The following is a 17,178-nucleotide window of genomic DNA, read 5'->3' as shown; positions in this document are numbered from 1 at the left end:
ATATGCTTTTGCCAGTGAACAGCATTATTGCTTAGCCTCTCTCCTTGAACCTTTACAATTTAGGTACCTATTGATAAACAGAAAAAGTTTATTACTCCATGTGTATCTTGTTGCAACTATTGGTAACAGTTTAAAAGGGTAAATATTCCAATTTTACTCAGTGTGTCCCCTCTCACTAGAATATGAAGAATATCTCTATATTCTAGTGAAAATAGCACACTCTCAAAGCATACCAAAGAACTCTGTTACCAGAAGAATCATCCTTTTCTAGAATGTGCATAAACACCAACATAAGAAAATAAATGTGTTTAGCAAAAAGAAACAGGGAAAATTAAAAGAAAACAAAAAAGCAAAGCAACATGGAAGAGCTACACAGTACAAGAATTCACAGTCCTAGGCAACCAGAACATTCTCCTACTCTTCAACAGGAACTCCTGTTCCAGCATCAGGGTATTGCATTATGGTTTTCTGCAGCCCTCTTCTCTCAAGGCATTCTAGAGAGCACGAGTGTACAAAGGAAATTTTCAAGAGCCAGTCTTTTAGAACACTAAAAGGACATAGGGAAAATTCAAGATGTAATCCTTACCCAGAGAAACCTCACATGAAGACTTTAAGAAAGCTGCCTGGCCCACACATCAGATAACTTTCCCTTGTTTAAGTCTTACCACTCAAATCTGCCAGAATGCACTATTTTCTTAGGAAAGCATTACCATTTAAGCACCTTTTTAATGGCATCTTTTTTTAGTAGGAGAAAATAAAGAGATACAATTGTATATTCTAAATTACTGGTAAGATAGGCACTGCTAACACAGGCTTGAAGAGTTAGGACATCTTTTATCAATTCCTGCATACAGTGTTTCAAATAATTTTAAAACAGTCAAACTACTTACAGCAATGAAAACGTGAAGCAAAGTCATTAAAAAGAAACAATCTGGGTTTTCTCAATAAATTCAAGGATAACTAAGAGAAAGACATTTATCTCATTGCTTGCATCAAGGAAGACTAATGCACAAATGGATTTATATTTTCCTTCTTCAGCAAAATAAACACAGAAACAAGAAAAGTACGTACAAACAGCCAAATAAATATTACAAATGAGGGCTTCCCTCATCCTCCTCTAACAGTGACGTAACAGCCCCATCTAAAAGCTAAGTCAGAAATATATGCTGCTGAAAATGGAATTTCATAGACAATTTCATACTATTTCATAGATGTGATTGGACGAGGCAAGACTTGCTTTGTCTTGGAGATGAACTCTGAGGGTAGCAAAGCCACAGCTCAATAGCAATGTTTTGTAAACAACAGAACTAAGTAGTTACTTGTGGTTGCCTACAGATGCTGCTTAACTACCCTGTCAACAGCACATTTCATTCATTCAGGTAGTAGCTTAACAAAGAGGCCAAGATTCCTCTCTGCTGCTGACAAGAACTGAAAGTATCTCTAAAGTCACTGTTAATAACTTCTGGATGTGCTGTTTCACAGTTCTAAAACTCTTTATGCAGGGAACAAACCAAAGATGCCGTATGAAAAGAGCACAAACTAAGGAATTCAGGAAGATTTAATCTTCTCTATCCCCATTCAACAGAAAATGAATAACATCAACTGAACAAACAAGCCAGCAGCTCACCTTATTTTATATTTAAGCACTTAAGGCTGACATGGTCCACAACCCACCCTTTAACTTAATGGCCAGAAAGCCCTGGGATTACTCCAGCTGACATGAAATCAAGAGGAAAACCCGATGTTGGGATGCTTTTCTAATATATATCTCCTGTTAGCTGGTGCAAATGACCGAGTTCTCAAATATCTTTAGTTATGCTCCCTGCTGGATGAAGTAGGGGAAATTGGTACGCGCATTTAAACGTGTCATTCACTCAGAAAACAGCAGTGACCATTCAGATATTTACACCACGCTGAGTATGTCGGAAGTGATCCTGGAAACCTAGGTTTTATATGTCAACCATCCAGCATAATAGCAGTTTGTTCTCCCACGGTCCCAGTCTTGTTTGAGAGATCAAGCTTCTGTACATTCTCTTAAAAAATAAGGTCGTTCTTCCAAATGTTGCTAATGCTCAGCTCCAGTTCCAGCTTCTTCACTGAATCTCTCCTTCCAGACGCCCAACCAGCACTCAACCAGCAGTAGTAAACCAAACTCCATTAGACTGTTTCCGGTCAGCACGCAGGCAAGCCAGCCTGCAGATACACTGTTTAGATAACGCAGTAGCTTCCATTATAATAAGAATCCTCCTCAGAGTCCTCACTGTCACAACTGCTGATTGACAAGATGGAATAGATGGAAGGAATGATGCTGCTGTCATTGTCTGTGGCTGGGTTCACCAACACATTTCGTTTCTCTGCATTCAAAACAGATATAAAAATTAGCATTAGTCCCTGTACCCTCAAATGCTCCTCCCCAAAACTATTTTTCTTTGATTCTTCTAGCCTCCCACTAACAGTCAGTATGAAGTCCTTCAAGCTACAGGGCACAGGAATTTTTTTGCTTCAATTTTCAGCATTAAAAGAACGTTGTTTGTTGTTTTAATTTTCCTGTAAGTCTCTTCACATTAAGATAGCACAGATGAGGAAGAGACATTCTGGATCCCTTCAGTAGCACATAGCTGACAAAAGGCAGTGGTTAGTTATTGCAGCACCCTGCCAGGTAAAAAAGAAGTAAGCAACAAAATGTGGTAAGGAACAAGTAATGGCTGCTCAGGACTCAAGGCCCCATCAAAACCTCCACACATTTAAGAGCACACACTGTTATACTGGTGTCCACTGTACTGAAGTTTATCATCTGACTGGGCTTTTCAAGTGCTACTTCCTTCATTATTTCAATTTCAACTGATTTCTTCTTAGGAGTTCACACTGAGTTAGACACATGGCTGTCTCCCTCCAAATCACAAGTTTCCGTCACTGAATGAGCAGATCACACAGAAACAATTCTTTCTACCTCCTGAAGTGCACCATGGTGAAGCTGTATGATTCCCTACTACTAACCATTTTATCTAATTACAGCCTACATTCACGTGATAAACACTATTAGCCTATTTCCTTTTTGTCTGAACAAGCATGAAGACCATATTTTCCAACACGTGAAACCCAAAGTTTCATCGGAGTGCTGCTCCAATAAAGGCAGCACTTCATCTAATCTCCATCAGATATCTGATGAGACATTTCAATAGTGCTACAGCATATTCTGAAGCAGTGCGTATTATGCAAGAGCAGTATTAGATCTGCAAAGGTGAAGGCAAATCAAGAAGCCATGCTGGACAACTTCCAGGCAGCAAAGCATTTCCCGAGGGAATCAGAGTGGCTCGGTTAAATGGGTGATGATTTCAGATAAGAAATAACACTGTTTAGCCACGTCATTCTATGTCACCATGCAGAACCTGAAATATTTCAAAAGCACCTTCGTTAGGAAGGATTTCAAAAAGGCTTGACACACTGCAAAACAAAGGATCATGCACTCACATCTATGAGGGGGTAGCAGGAAAATTATTTAAGGGAACACAATAGAAACTTGTTAAGAGGTAGCAAGAAGTTGTACATTTCAGCACCTAGATACCAGAGTCAATTGCTCTAGAAACAACACTGGAAGATGTAAGCAGAAGAGGAATACCTCTATATTGGAATTTTACTCACAGCCCAGATGGTCACGCACAGTCTTTTAGCTACAACAATTTTTTGTGTTAAAATCACATAGATAAATTCCTTAACAATTAGTATGGAAGAGTAACTGTCATTTCAGCCATGCATTTACATGACATACTCCCCAAATTCTCTTCAGAGATTTCTACACAAATCTAGTATGTCAAAAATAATTCAGAGTTTATCATTAGGCATTGCTCTGCTGTGTTTTTGCAATGATGTGGTTGACAGTTCAAACAAAAAGGTCAATTTTTTAAGTCTCAAGTTTTGCTCTTCTTTAGTGATCTCTTTAAAATCTCTTGGTAGGACCATTAGTATGTTTAAGTCTTCCAGATGGACTGTGAAATTCATACTGAAGTCTTTCTCCAATGTTTTTTTTTTATTTTACCATGCAGTAAAGCTGGTAATACAGCATATCTTAAAATCATTTTCCCATCTCAATTTGCTGATTCTACCAATAATGAATATTGTCCAGTATATCTGCTGCATTTCCTGAGCATCTCCTTAGTATATAGGTGCCAAAGTTGGACGAAATAGATGAAATGAGAGATTGTGCTCATCATGCCACATCCACCCACCTCTCACCTTTCCGCTCTCTGATCAGGGTCAGGCGATGCTCTTTCATTTCCACATCCAGATTTTCTACCATCCTGTCAATGCAGTTATCCAGCACCAGAGAGCGTGTCTTCGACTTAATCTCCTGCCTGCAGATGGGGCATTCCACTTTGCGCTTTGTCCACTCGTCTATACAGTAGGAGCAGAAGCTGTGTGCACAGTTCAGAGTGACTGCCTGTGCAATTTGAGGGAGAGATACTTATGAGAGTGTGCTCACACAAGCATTGTAAAGAACAGAACCTCAAAGTCAGAACACGTTGACTGAATGCTTCCTATGAGAAAAGGCTGGGGAAGAAGCACAAAGGCCTTTTTTTTTTTAGCCTCTGGAGGGGCAGCACTTAAAACAACTCTCACAAGCCAGAGTACAGGCAAGTTTACACATTAGTGGATTCACCATAATCACAGCAACCCTACAGCTAAGTCAGAAAAACTGACAGAACAAATGAACTGCATTATAACATCCCCCAGTTTGAAAAGGTCAGATTATAGAATAACTCAGGTAATTTAAGATAATATTCTGCATTGAAATAAGAAACTCAAATTCTAACCGACTCCTAGGTCATTTTAAGAAAGCTAACAGGTTTCCTACAGTAGAAACGAATTGAATGAAACTGAAATTCCAGTAAAACATGAACAGACAGAACAGTCTACATTTCAGGCATCATCTGCCTATTCCTTCTCAAATCAGTTTCTCAACTTTACGTGAACTACATAAATAGTTTAGAACTCAATGAACACTGCACTTCCCTTATAGCCTGTTCTTACATCTAACACTGAAGCTGCCCAACCCCAGTCAACTTGAAGCAAGGTCTACCATAGAATGACCGAGCAGGCTGCCAGCAGCACCTCAAGAGCACCAGTTCGAACACTAATAGCTCCTGCAAGCCTGAATGCATCTTGGGATTAAGCATTCATACCTCTGCAAGGAGAGACATTAAAGCCAAATTTGTTGCCCAGAAGAATTTTTAGAGCAGACAGAATGGGTTTCTGGATCAACCCTTACCACAAGTCATCTGTTGTGTCTGCTAAGTTACTGAAGTAAAGAAAAGAAAGCTTGACTATTGCTTTAGCAGAACTAGAGAAAGCTTTTCAAGTCTCTTCTTTACTGGCAAAGCCATACTGGCTTAAACATACCTCAATGAAGTGCTCAGAACAGATCGTGCACTGAAGCTCATTCTCTAACACATCATTCATTTGATTCAACACTTCTTCTTTTTGGGCTCTCACCTTCTCCTTTTCCACCTATCAGAAAAACAAACAGTTCAGTTATGAACAACAAAGCTTAATGCAATAATGGTGGAACTGCATGTGTGGAGGAAGGTAACACAAGTAGAAAATCATGCAGCTTTAAGTTTTTCCATATTAAGTCTGTGTTATGTATCCAGATTTGTAACCTCCCTCCTTTTTGTAGTTGCAGCAGTACTGAGAACATTCCTGTCCATTATAGAGTATAGATTGCAAGAAAGAATAACCATTACTTAAGTCCCCTTCAGCCTAAAGAAACTACAAACCAGATCAGTCTTCTCAAAATCTCTTATAAGCTCTTTTTGGCCTGAGTTTGGATTAAGTTAACATAATGGTTTGATGTCTAATGTAAAGAGCAAAACAAAATAACACAAATACTAGAAAAGTAAATATAATAATTCAAAACATTTACTTGTGTTTAACTGACCAACACATTTTGCTTTTAAATTAGGCTTCTAGGCATCTGCTACATCTTCTAAGAACTATCCTTAAAGCAACAGTTGCAAAGATGACAGAAGAAAACAAAGCAAATAGCCAAAGGTATGAAACATCATAATTTCCAAGTGTAGAACATAACACAAGATCCCTTGAATTATCTTCCATTCATCAAGTTGACAGAGGCTGGAAGAAACATTCACTATTAAAATTTCATGTTGTTTCAATTCTGTACTCCCTTGTTTGACTGCAGGAACACACTGCAGTTCCTCGCAAGTCCACACAAACTCAAAATGAAACACCCACTTTTCCCATACAGTTTTTTATTTTTAAAGAATGGTGCACAAGATGTTGTTCAGATGTCCTGTGCTTTCTGTTTCATGGAGAAAGATCTGGTAATAACTCTCTAATACTACTTCACAAACAGAGCAAAGAGTACGTCTACTGATGATCCCTACCCTCACCCCCCACTCTTTCATATTTCCATGCAAATTCTGGAAATCTGAATCAGCTGCCAGACCAAAATACAAGAGCTTTTCACCACAGAAGGCAACACACAGTCAAAGCAAATGTTAAACCATTTATTCTGCCACAGCATATCGTATTTCAGTCATGGAGAACTTGGTTTCATTCCTTACCTTGGTTTCCTCCAGCTCTTTATTCTTGGCTCGAATTATCTCCTCAAAATCTTTTTTACTACGGCTCAGTTCTTCCATCAGAGCATGATGCTGTAATGACACCATCCCAAAAATAAGAGTGTTATTATAAGCTACCCTATTAAATATACATGGCTGTAACCATGAGGTTCAGCATACTCCCTTCTCCTGTCTTCTCCTAAAAGAGCAACACCTGTCTATATGAGCCAGGGTGTTAAGGCAGTTCACCCTGAACTTACAATTGCAATGTAGTGTCAGTTATTTATGATCTTCCCAGCAGCACGATACTTTTAATTTCCTCTCCCAAGTTACTCATTCTCGTCTATCATTAGACATCTCCCTTCTTGCAGTGACACAAATGGCATGTAAAATCCTGTAGTTTTACAAGATAAAAGCAAGCAGCATTAAACAAGAAATACATGCCATACAATAACGAATGAGGAGAAAAAAAGTCACAAAGTCCACAGCAAAACTCACTGTAGGACACGGTAGTAAAAATTAAAATGTGATAATAAGTGACTCGTTGCCCAAGGAGGCTGTGGATGCCCCATCCCTGGAGGCATTCAAGGCCAGGCTGGATGTGGCTCTGGGCAGCCTGGTCTGGTGGTTGGTGACCCTGCACATAGCAGGGGGGTTGAAACCACATGATCATTGTGGTCCTTTTCAACCCAGGCCATTCTACAATTCTATGCACTGCAGAATGAACCTGCACATCAGACAGTACAAAAGCAACTTTTCTGAGCAGAGCTTACTCATACTACAGAAGTTCCCTATGGATAACCAAAGCAGCTGTATCCTGTGTACTCTGACTCTAATTGGAGTTGGAGCTTACACAATATTGGACTCTACCAGAAATGATAGGCAGGACTGTCACAGGACATGGATCAGACAAGAAGAATGGTTATTCACATAATTATTTCTAAACATATCTAAAACTTATTCATAAGCTCCATATGACTTGGCGGAAAGCTGCAGAGAGGAAAATGCCCAAAAGTACGACCTCAAAGTTTTCAATAATTAGCTGGATTTCTCCTGACTTTTCCCAGTTATGGCACTGGGGAAAATCTGCAAAGTAGTAGCAAACAACTGCTTCATAACCAAGAGAAACACCTGCAAGAGCAGACAACACTCAGAAGGCTGTGGGCTATTAATACAGCTTATGAATGTTCTACCAGACACAGCACATTCCAGGCACCACTCCATGATCATAAAATTAATGACTCCAGCTGCTATTGCAGCATACTGGATGCATCGTGTGTTCTTACATCTTTGCTCATCTACCTTGATTGTAAACATTTCAAAACAAAGATTGAGCCTCTGATATGGTGTGCAGTAGCACAGAAGTTCATAAAGAAAACTCAACATACTACTCCAGTCACCTTCCAGTATCGCTGAATAACTGACTGCATGATTTCATTCCACTTTCAAAGCCTGTCTTAACAGGCCACACCATTTTGAAAGGCACATTAAAATTCAGCCTAACGACTCCAATGGTTTGGCAACATCTGCAATTTACTTTACATTTCAGCTTGGTTTTCTGTTTGCAGTCTTGAGTGCATCCATCACATCTGAGTGTCATGGAGCATCTGACACACAAGTGTCATGAAAGCCTGCCAACACATGCAGCAGGGCTGGCTCAATCTCTTTTTGGATTAGCCTTCCAAAAGGAAAGACCTTTCAGACAGAAAGCCTAGGAAAACTAAGCATGTGACAATCTCTTCCAAAAACACTCCTAACCAAAACTAATTCTTCTTCCTGTGGTTTAAATCTTCCAAGGCAACTTTCCCAAAACAGATAACCAGAGGACAGACCTCATAAAAATGTCCACCAGCACGTTGACCAGATTCAAGTAGAATCACTACAGCCACTTCATACTTTCTAAAAGTACAGATTCTCGTGTTATCTGCTGGCAAACAGCAACTCCCAGAAAAGGAGGCCTGTCACTTTCTGACCATAATTTGGTCTGTAGAAGATGAAGACCACCCCAAATGCACTTCAGGCACAGTCCTAGTCTTCCACCAAGAGTGGAAGCAGTAAGATTTAAGTATATGAGTTCAACAGTTAGACCAAGTAGACTTAATTACTTGCCTCTTGCAGAACCTGGGCCAGCTGCTCCTTCAGATTCTCTTCCCCATCTTGCCATTTCTCTCCCTGAAAAAAAATCAAACACCAAAACTAGATGTTTTTGTTACTGGAAGAAGAAAAAAAAATACTTGAAGATAACACAGGAATGAAAAGAACTGTTTTGCACATTTAGAGGATATACTTTAAGCAGCAATACTGATTTTCAGCAAAACCAAAACCTGAAAAGCCCCACTCTAGCAATTCATGTGCACTACTGAAATTACAGCTCTCCTTTACTGTGAAGAGCTAAAATGAATGTATCATTTACAGTTCCATACTTGGAACAATTCCATGTTACTGTAGCTCTGAAGACACTGCAATGTTGACAGAAGCCAGGAAGCTGGCAATAGCTTACACATGAGAAAAAGCTGCAGCTCTATCTCGGAACACATTTAAATAGGTCAGACGGAGTTACAGCTTCAGCTGAACTTCCTTTTGTCCTAAGCACACAACTCCAAACCTCCTGCACTTCTGATACAGTATCCTGCTTTTAGCAGCAGACTTTAAAGGAAGTAACTGATAAGTCTGTAGGTAACTCCCAGAAGAATTCTTACTTCCTTTAAACCAGATTTCAAATAAAACCAATCAGAAAGACTTGTAGCTTCCTATCTAAAAAAAGTTATCAACATACACATACTGCTTGAAGGCATTTGCAGGTAGCAAGAACAGACTATTTTCCTTACGTTAAAACAAACAAAAAACAAAAACATCAACACAAAACCCTCCTTCCTCAAGCTCCGAATTAAGAGAGAAAGGCAAACAATGATGCACTTGCTTGAAAAGGAAATGGATTCCCCATATGAATTTAGCATTAATTCAGAAAAAGCTGTATACTAGAAAAAATTCCCACTTAAGGTGAACACTTTTTAACTTGTCCTCTTTGTAACCACACAGGGTCAGAGTTTTAATTTCAAAATTGAAAGAAAAAAGATCTCAAAACACACAGACCAAAATGATTACCACCATTATACCTCTAGCTTCTGCTTCTCTTTGGAGAATGTCCTTTCCAGCTCTTCCACCTGCTGCTGATGCTGTACTTGTTCTGTGCACAGCTTGTCCTGCAATTCTTGCAGCTCTTTTTCCATTGTTAGGATTGTCTTCTGAGCAGCCTTCCTGCGCTTCTGCTTCGCATTCAGAACTGCTGTCTGTTTCTCCTGCACTTTGACTTTTAACTTCTTTATGTCTATGAGAGTTTTCCTCAGCTTTTCCAGGCCAGTCCATGACTGAGAAAGAACAGAGTGTTTCTGGTCCTCGTGAGCAACAGCCACAGCTTTCTCAGAGCAATCAGGGCTACCACGCACTGGACCCCCATCATCCTCACTTGACCCAGCAGAGGGCAGCTTGACCTCCATCTTGTCTGTCAACTGTTTTGTCTCTCCTACTCTTGCCAACAGATTACTCAAAGGTTCACCATCACACGACACTCTGTCCCTTTTGGATCTGGAATTGGAAGGGCCTTCTGAGCCAGACGTCTCTGATTCCTCCAAAGTAAATTTACGTTTAGACCTTGAGCTCTTGGTTTTACCCAGGTCACTCCTTTGGGCTAAAAAGGGTCTGATTTTCTCCCACTCCTCTTTAATTACTTCATACTCATATTCAGCAGTCTCTCTGTTTTCCAAAGGCACTCCCAACTGGATACGGTCTCCTTCTGCTAAAGGATAGGTTTTTGAAGGATCCAGACGTTGTTTATTAAGCCAAACTCCATTTAGACTCTGAATATAAACAAAGAATCAGCAAGATTTAATATATGGGCACAAAGTCATCTGCAAGTTATTTCTGGCAACTGTAAACGTATCCAGTCTCTGCAGTACTGCAGTCAGAACAAGCCACCTCTTTAAATAAACCTTGCAATATCCAACTTAATGGCCCAATGCCCCATTTATTACAGTCAATGCATTATACTATTTACCTTGTATTATTACCACCACATTGCAGATTTCTGTGTACAAGAACAAAATTAATATATGCACTTCTGCAGATGGAAAAGAAGTAAGTCTAAGGGAAAGAAACTACCCAAAAGCTTCAGGGGAAATAAGAACTATCCAGCTGAAAAATTCTGCAATACATCATTGACAAGAGCAAAGAACATTGCAGTAATTATTCTTGACAAAGTCACCTGAAATCCAAGAAGAAACTAGAAAAGAAAAATGACCATAGCTTACACTGCCTAATGAAAGAAAAGAAATGAGACAGTTCTCATAAATACAAAGGAAATACAAACAAGGAAAAGATTCTTCAAGAGATGATGCTCTAATCAGAAAACGATGTGGGGTTTTTTTTGTTTGTTTGTATTTTTAATTAAGCACTAGCTCAAGAAATTGTTTTTAGAAACAGAGCTGTGCCCAGGATGAACTGCAGAATCACAAGCAACTGACATACCTCAAAGATATTCAACAAAACAACTTCACAAAAATGGTAGCAGTGATTACATTGAGGCATTAATAGCTACTCTACCATAGATATTTCCAATCACACACAGTAAAATTTCAAAATTGTACAATCACTCCACTACAGCCTTGTTTAAGAGTAATTTTAACAGCAGCCAATCCCTTCCTTTTTGGCTAATCTGTTGTTGACCTAAACATCCTTCAAGACTGTATGATGAACTGAATGTTTTTTGCTGTGCTAGTGCTATTTTAAGGCAAGTTACTGATTCCACAGCTTTCAGCACGACTGTGAAAGTGCAGAGTTCATGATTAAAAAAAGGAATCGCCACTGGAAAAGACAGACCTAGCTGAAGACTCTGGTCTCAACAGTTTTTCTACATTCTAATCAGCTGAGGAGGACTTTAACTAGAATACATTTGAAGTCAATGCAAAGCATGCTTTTTTTTTTTTTCTAACAACAGATTCTCATTGTAGTTGGTTATAATCAAAGTAATTTTGTCAATGCAGCATCAGTGTATCCTTTTCATAGCGGTACAATCACGTTTATCTTTTTGAATGCTGCTAAATTATTTATTTTAAATTAGAGGAACACAAAGCAATTTCACAAACTGCAGAGTGCTCTGTGTAGGACTGTAATTGCCTGAAAATGCTAGACCAAGGGATAAGTCCACATATAGAAAGCAATAAGGCCTGTATCCCAACTGCAGCAGAACAAAGCTTCCTGCTACAAGTGCACAACAGACACAACGTGCTTCCACAAACCTTCCATCACATTCACACCATATTATAATCAAAGATCATACATTATTTGATGCCAAACAGGCATCAAATAGTGATACAGTGAATAGTGAATACAGTGAAACTAAGAGTAAAAGGTCTTTAGTCGGTCTCTGTACCTTATTATCCTTAACAGTCCACTGGCCTTCTGCATTTTGCTGGAAAACACAGTGCTTACGAGAAATCATCAAGGGACAGGTTTTTGACACCAGCTGGTACGTGAGATCTAATCCCCGGCCTACAGTTACCTAAAAATAAAGACGTTGAAACACGAATCAGCAAGATAATAAATAGAAGTCGCATGAGATGAATATAAACACAGCAGAAATCTACCTTGATTAGCATCTTATAGATATTTCCCAACAGTTCAGGATAGTATGTTGCTACGTTTGTTTGTTTTTCTTTAAATTCATGAGTAACTAAAAAATGAAGTTTGAAGGACTCTCTCTCTCCCACTGATAAAAACTTGATTGTTGCAAGACAGGTTACAGCCTTGGTCTCACAGAAAATTCTCTCAGCAGCAAAGCTGCTCAAAGTAGCTCTCACTTCATCCATGCCTTACCTCATTCATATCCTAACTAACCAGTATTTCTTCAAACCAGTGCAATAGTGTGGGTCTCAAATTTATGTCTTACCCTCTTCCTTAGCTAACAGCATCTGTTCAACTCTCTGTAAACAGGAAAGATACGGGACAAAAATAGCGCAGAAAACTGCCATGATACCCAAACTATATGCTGCTTATAACCAGTCTGAAAGTAAGCTAAATAATCTGATCAGAATCCAACAGCATCTTCTGCAAGAAGCAGGCATAAGGGCACGGTACAGTTTTATAGTAGCTTGTTAAATCTGATTTAATTGCAGGCTGCCGTTTAAAGCACAGCTCCATTCTCCCTCTCTCCTGTGAAAGATCACCAACAGCAGAGTGCTGCAGCAAAGTGAGCTTCACCTCAGCGAGATTCTGCATGCAATTCACACAGCCTGTGCTGCAAGTCTGGCACATTCCATACTCAGCAACGTGCACCTGTTGCTGAGAATGTGTGCACACCTCCCGGTTCCAAACCCACCCTTGAACGCTTTTCCCTATGTGCTCCTGAGATACGATGGAAGCAAATACAAAGTATCACCTAAGTAACTGAGGCACAAAGATCTTATAGGCCGTACAGCGCTAACCCCGGAAAGTGAGGCCTTTTTCCTTTACACTACAGTCGCACAAACAGCTTCTATCAGACGTGAGCTGACGTTAAGGACCGTAACAGCGAGGTACGCAGGAATTTGAGCTTCAGATCCCGATCTCCCCCCTTGCCCCCGCCCCCCCGCACTGAAAGCCCAGCCTCGGCTTTTCCCCTCGTTCCACCACCGGTCTCCACCACGCCCGCTCTAGGAGGCCTCCCCCCAACCTTCCCACTGAAGGGCCGCCTCCCGCGCCCCGCTGACCTGCGTGCCGGCCTCCAGCAGCAGCCAGCCGCCGCCCACCCCGACCCTCCGCAGGCACCAGGCCGGCCGCGACGCCCCGCACGCCGCCATGCCGCCGTCGGCCCGCAGCGGGTTGGGCTCCCGGCGCTCCTCCGCCGTCCCGTCGGCCCTCGCCTCTGCCGGAAGTCGCCGCACTGACTTCCGCCCTCGGCCAACATGGCGACGGCCAGTCCTCTGCGCCTCCCGCTGCTTGCGGTGCGGCGGTCCTGGCCCTGCTGCCCCCGCCGCGGTGCCGCCTGCCCGTCCGCGGGGCGGATCCGCGCCGCCTTCCTCCGCTTCTTTGAGGAGAAGCACGGCCACCGCTGCCTGCCCTCCGCCCCCGTACGGCCCCGCGGCGACCCGACCCTCCTTTTCGTCAACTCGGGCATGAACCAGGTGCGGGCCCAGCCCTTCCCGGATTCTCTCCCCGCATGAGCGTGGGTAGCAGCCGGCGATAGCTGCTTGTGTCTCTTTCCCGTGCTCTCTAGTTCAAGCCCGTTTTCCTGGGCACGGCAGATCCCCGCAGCGAGCTGGCGCAGCAGCGGCGAGTGGTGAACAGCCAGAAATGTGTGCGTGCTGGGGGGAAGCACAACGACCTGGAGGACGTGGGCCGTGACACCTACCACCACACCTTCTTCGAGATGCTGGGGAACTGGTCCTTCGGGGATTACTTCAAGGTGAGGTGGCAAGAACAAGGCCTCATCTGGGGGACGTGCAGGCCTTTTCTTCGAGCATCGTAGCTGTACTGTGATACCAGTGCTGCACTCTGTCATGGGCGCTACAGCTCCAAACTCTGTGGTGCAAAGCTGAGGGGTCAGGTGCTGTGCTGAATCACTGCAACTGCTTACAGAGAGCTAGAGCTAAACATGCTTCTCTGGTGCCTGTCATTTTGAAGAACCCCCTTTTCTCACTCCACTCTGTATTCCTGTGCTTCCTTTGTGTCCCTGTCTGCTCAGGAGGAGGCATGTAGCATGGCCTGGGAGCTCCTGACAGAGGTCTACAAGATCCCAAAGGATCGTCTCTATGTCACGTATTTTGGCGGAGACTCTTCACTGGGGCTGAGTGCAGATGAGGAGTGCAGGGATGTATGGCTCAGCTTGGGGTAAGCATGCTGGAGAAGGGGCTCTGAGCATTAGATACTGACATCCCAGTCTCCATAGTCTCTCATTTGTTCTTTAATTGATGGAAGATAGATGTGGCAGTGAGTCTTTGACTCATTTAGTTTTTTCTTCCTTTGGGTTACTAAAAGTTGGACTCTTCATCCTCTGGATCATTTTACCTTTAGGCTACTGCTCAGGTGCAGTTGGTCTGTGGCTGTATGCCTCAGGCTTTCTAACCTGGATGCAGTGTGCTAAAGATGTCTGTGATCCTTTACTTCTTCTCCACAAGGAGTTGTGCCGTCTGCATTCTGCTAGCAATTGCTGCTTTAATGTGATGATAAAGCCATATATATATATATATATATGGCTATATATATATATATATATATATATGGCTATATATATATATGTGCAGTTTGGGAGTTTGTTCTAGGCTGTACGTGAGCTTTGGGCCCAAGGCAGCCAGCTCAGTGCTATTTGTAATGGTCAGTCTTGTTCCTCATGTCATGGCTCTGGTGCAATTCTTTCCAAGGAGAAAAGTGGCTCTAGAAACCCAGTGACACATCTGTCTCCATCAGCAGGAGCCATGCTGGTTTTGCTGGCCATTCTCAGCAGTGACGAGGGTCCTGTCTGGTTTGATACAGCTTTTTGCTGCTAAGGAGGCTAATTCTACGTGAACAGAAGCAAACAAGTCCTAATGCGTTTGGACTCTGAGTTTGTAGTAGTCAGGGAGGATCTATCCTTTTAATTTTCCTTGTGATATAGTGTAACGTGTGCTTTGCATGTGCACACCAACATTGCCACCTCTGTTGTTTGCCTTTCCAGAGTGCCTGCCAGCCACGTGCTGCCTTTCCCAATGAAGGACAACTTCTGGGAGATGGGTGACACAGGTCCCTGTGGTCCTTGCACGGAGATCCACTATGACCATGTGGGTGGTGGAAGAAATGCTTCAGCACTGGTGAACCAGGGCAGCCCTGATGTAGTGGAGATCTGGAACCTGGTCTTCATGCAGTATAGCAGGTACCAGGAACCTCCTCTGAACTCCAGTGCCTTTCTCTGTTACATGCCATCTGAATCATGCATGTATACTTTTAGGCACCTCACTGCTTTCCAGGAGGTGGCAGTAGAGGAGCAAAGGAGAAGCTGGGAGGATGTGTCCACTGAGACTCGTGGTTCTCCTTAGCTTTTATCCATTCCTCCTTTAAATTATTACACCAGAGATCAGGTCTGCAGCAGTACAGAGAAACTTGCAGGGTGAGAAGACTGCTGTTCAGAAAAATCCTTTTTCCATCTATTGCAATATATCCTGATGATCTGATGACCAGAGCCTGGCTACCGGTCAGTGCCAAGGCAGGCTGCTGTTAGTCTTGTCCCTGAGTTATCTTGTGTTGGATTACCTGCTGCTTCTATCCCATCACTCCCTTATTGCACTCCCATCCTCTGCATCTCAAGTACATCTCTTCTTTGCCCAGAACTGACTGGTACTTTTCTTCTGCCTTTTATTTTTCCTAACTTGCTGACAGAGAGGTGGAGGGGAACTTGCTTCCCTTGCCTCAGCACCATGTGGATACAGGAATGGGCTTAGAAAGGCTGGTGACGGTTCTGCAGAACAAACGATCCAACTACGACACAGATCTCTTCACTCCCATCTTGGATGCCATTCACAAGGTGATCCTGTTTACAGTCACAGCTAAGTGAAAGCTCTTCTGGAGCAAGCTATTTGCCTCATGCCATACTACAGCCTTGCCTTCTTTACACAGTATTTTGAGACAGGAGGTATGTCTGGCCAGGCCCCACACGGGGAAACTCAGGGTCAATTCCACACTGGAAATCCACAAGTACAACAGCATTGATGATCCATTTTTAATTCAAAGTGTCTTAGATTTCTTAGGGCTAGGACACTGGCTGACCTGTCTTAGGTACAAAACTTTTGGACTCTAATGTTCTGGAAGGATTTAATCAATTTGTCTTACATTCACAGAGTAGTTGAGAAGCATGATGTCAAGTGTAGCTGGCTGCCTGTTGCATTGGAACTTTTCCTTCTGCATCTTTCTGCTGATCTGTGGTCTCCTCACTTTCTCTTTCAGGGCTGTGGGGGGCCCAGATACCGAGGTCTGGTTGGGAATGCTGATGTTGGGCATGTGGATATGGCCTACCGTGTGGTGGCAGATCATGTGCGGACCTTGTGTGTGTGCATCACTGATGGCATCTACCCAGGCTTCACTGGAGCAGAGTAAGGATATATGGAAACTGCATAGTTTCCAGTAGGGAAATTAGGTCCAGAAGGGAATGGGAGCCGGGGGAAGGGTGCTAATGTGGACCAAAGATACGGAGAGATTCATGTGAGAGCCTGAAAGAGGTTCAGACCTGCATCTCATCCTTGGATTAGGTATAGAGTATGTGGAGCAACCAACCTTTGGCAGTTAGGCCAGGCCAAAGAGGGGTTGCATGTGGGGGTGCACTGGATTGTGGGTGCTGGGCAGAGATGCTCACATGCTGCTTGGGGAATTCTGCCCTGCTTTCAGACTGGTGTTGCGTCGGATTCTGCGCAGGGCTGTTCGCTTTTGTTCTGAAGTCCTTCATGCTCCACATGGGCTCCTGGCCTCCCTCGTGCCTACTGTAGTGGAAGTGCTGGTAAGTAAGAGCTACTGCTTTAGAGAAGACAAGTGTCAGGCATTCTCTTCAGCTCCATGTTTGTATCCTGTGCAATGTCAGGAGACAACCTTGGACAGAATGGAG

The 17,178-nt window shown here is 42.6% G+C and overlaps 2 protein-coding genes across 7 annotated transcripts in view; one reads left to right on the top strand and one right to left on the bottom strand.

The window, feature by feature from the left end:
* Positions 1-814: 814 nt before the first annotated feature.
* Positions 815-13,516, bottom strand: RNF8 (ring finger protein 8). 2 transcript variants are annotated; one of them, XM_048935588.1, is made up of 8 exons: positions 13,322-13,516; positions 12,007-12,135; positions 9,695-10,435; positions 8,688-8,750; positions 6,582-6,671; positions 5,398-5,505; positions 4,227-4,438; positions 815-2,354 (listed from the first exon to the last, which is right to left on the bottom strand). In XM_048935588.1, exons 1-8 carry the CDS (start codon positions 13,409-13,411, stop codon positions 2,315-2,317), a joined length of 1,473 nt encoding a protein of 490 aa, XP_048791545.1. In that variant the 5' UTR covers positions 13,412-13,516; the 3' UTR covers positions 815-2,314. The 2 variants fall into 2 exon arrangements, with proteins under 2 accessions (XP_048791545.1, XP_048791546.1); XM_048935589.1 differs by having other exon boundaries at positions 4,234-4,438.
* AARS2 (alanyl-tRNA synthetase 2, mitochondrial) overlaps positions 13,517-17,178 on the top strand; it is a 16,225-nt gene continuing 12,563 nt past the window's right edge. For all 5 annotated transcript variants that reach the window (XR_007374971.1, XR_007374972.1, XM_048935578.1 and 2 more), the window contains exons 1-7: positions 13,517-13,735; positions 13,828-14,016; positions 14,296-14,441; positions 15,265-15,459; positions 15,963-16,107; positions 16,527-16,672; positions 16,965-17,073. Coding sequence is in view for 3 of the 5 variants with exons in the window: in XM_048935578.1 (XP_048791535.1) it covers positions 13,517-13,735; positions 13,828-14,016; positions 14,296-14,441; positions 15,265-15,459; positions 15,963-16,107; positions 16,527-16,672; positions 16,965-17,073 (1,149 nt within the window). In the remaining 2 variants the exon portion in view is untranslated. The remainder of the gene's footprint in view (positions 13,736-13,827; positions 14,017-14,295; positions 14,442-15,264; positions 15,460-15,962; positions 16,108-16,526; positions 16,673-16,964; positions 17,074-17,178) is intronic.

The sequence above is a fragment of the Lagopus muta genome, chromosome 2 (genome assembly GCF_023343835.1).
Source record: "Lagopus muta isolate bLagMut1 chromosome 2, bLagMut1 primary, whole genome shotgun sequence".
NCBI lineage: Eukaryota > Metazoa > Chordata > Aves > Galliformes > Phasianidae > Lagopus > Lagopus muta.
This window is presented reverse-complemented; position numbering and strand designations above follow the sequence as displayed.

What these genes read in the sequence shown, in the direction of transcription:
- RNF8 (XM_048935589.1), bottom strand. Translation starts at nt 13,411, where the DNA reads ATGGCGGCGTGCGGGGCGTCGCGGCCGGCCTGGTGCCTGCGGAGGGTC. An exon ending in GGACTGTTAAGGATAATAAG is followed by an intron (nt 10,436 to 12,006) that starts GTACAGAGACCG and finishes GTTTATATTCAG; the next exon opens with AGTCTAAATGGAGTTTGGCT. An exon ending in AAGAGCTGGAGGAAACCAAG is followed by an intron (nt 5,506 to 6,581) that starts GTAAGGAATGAA and finishes TTTTTCTGATAG; the next exon opens with GTGGAAAAGGAGAAGGTGAG.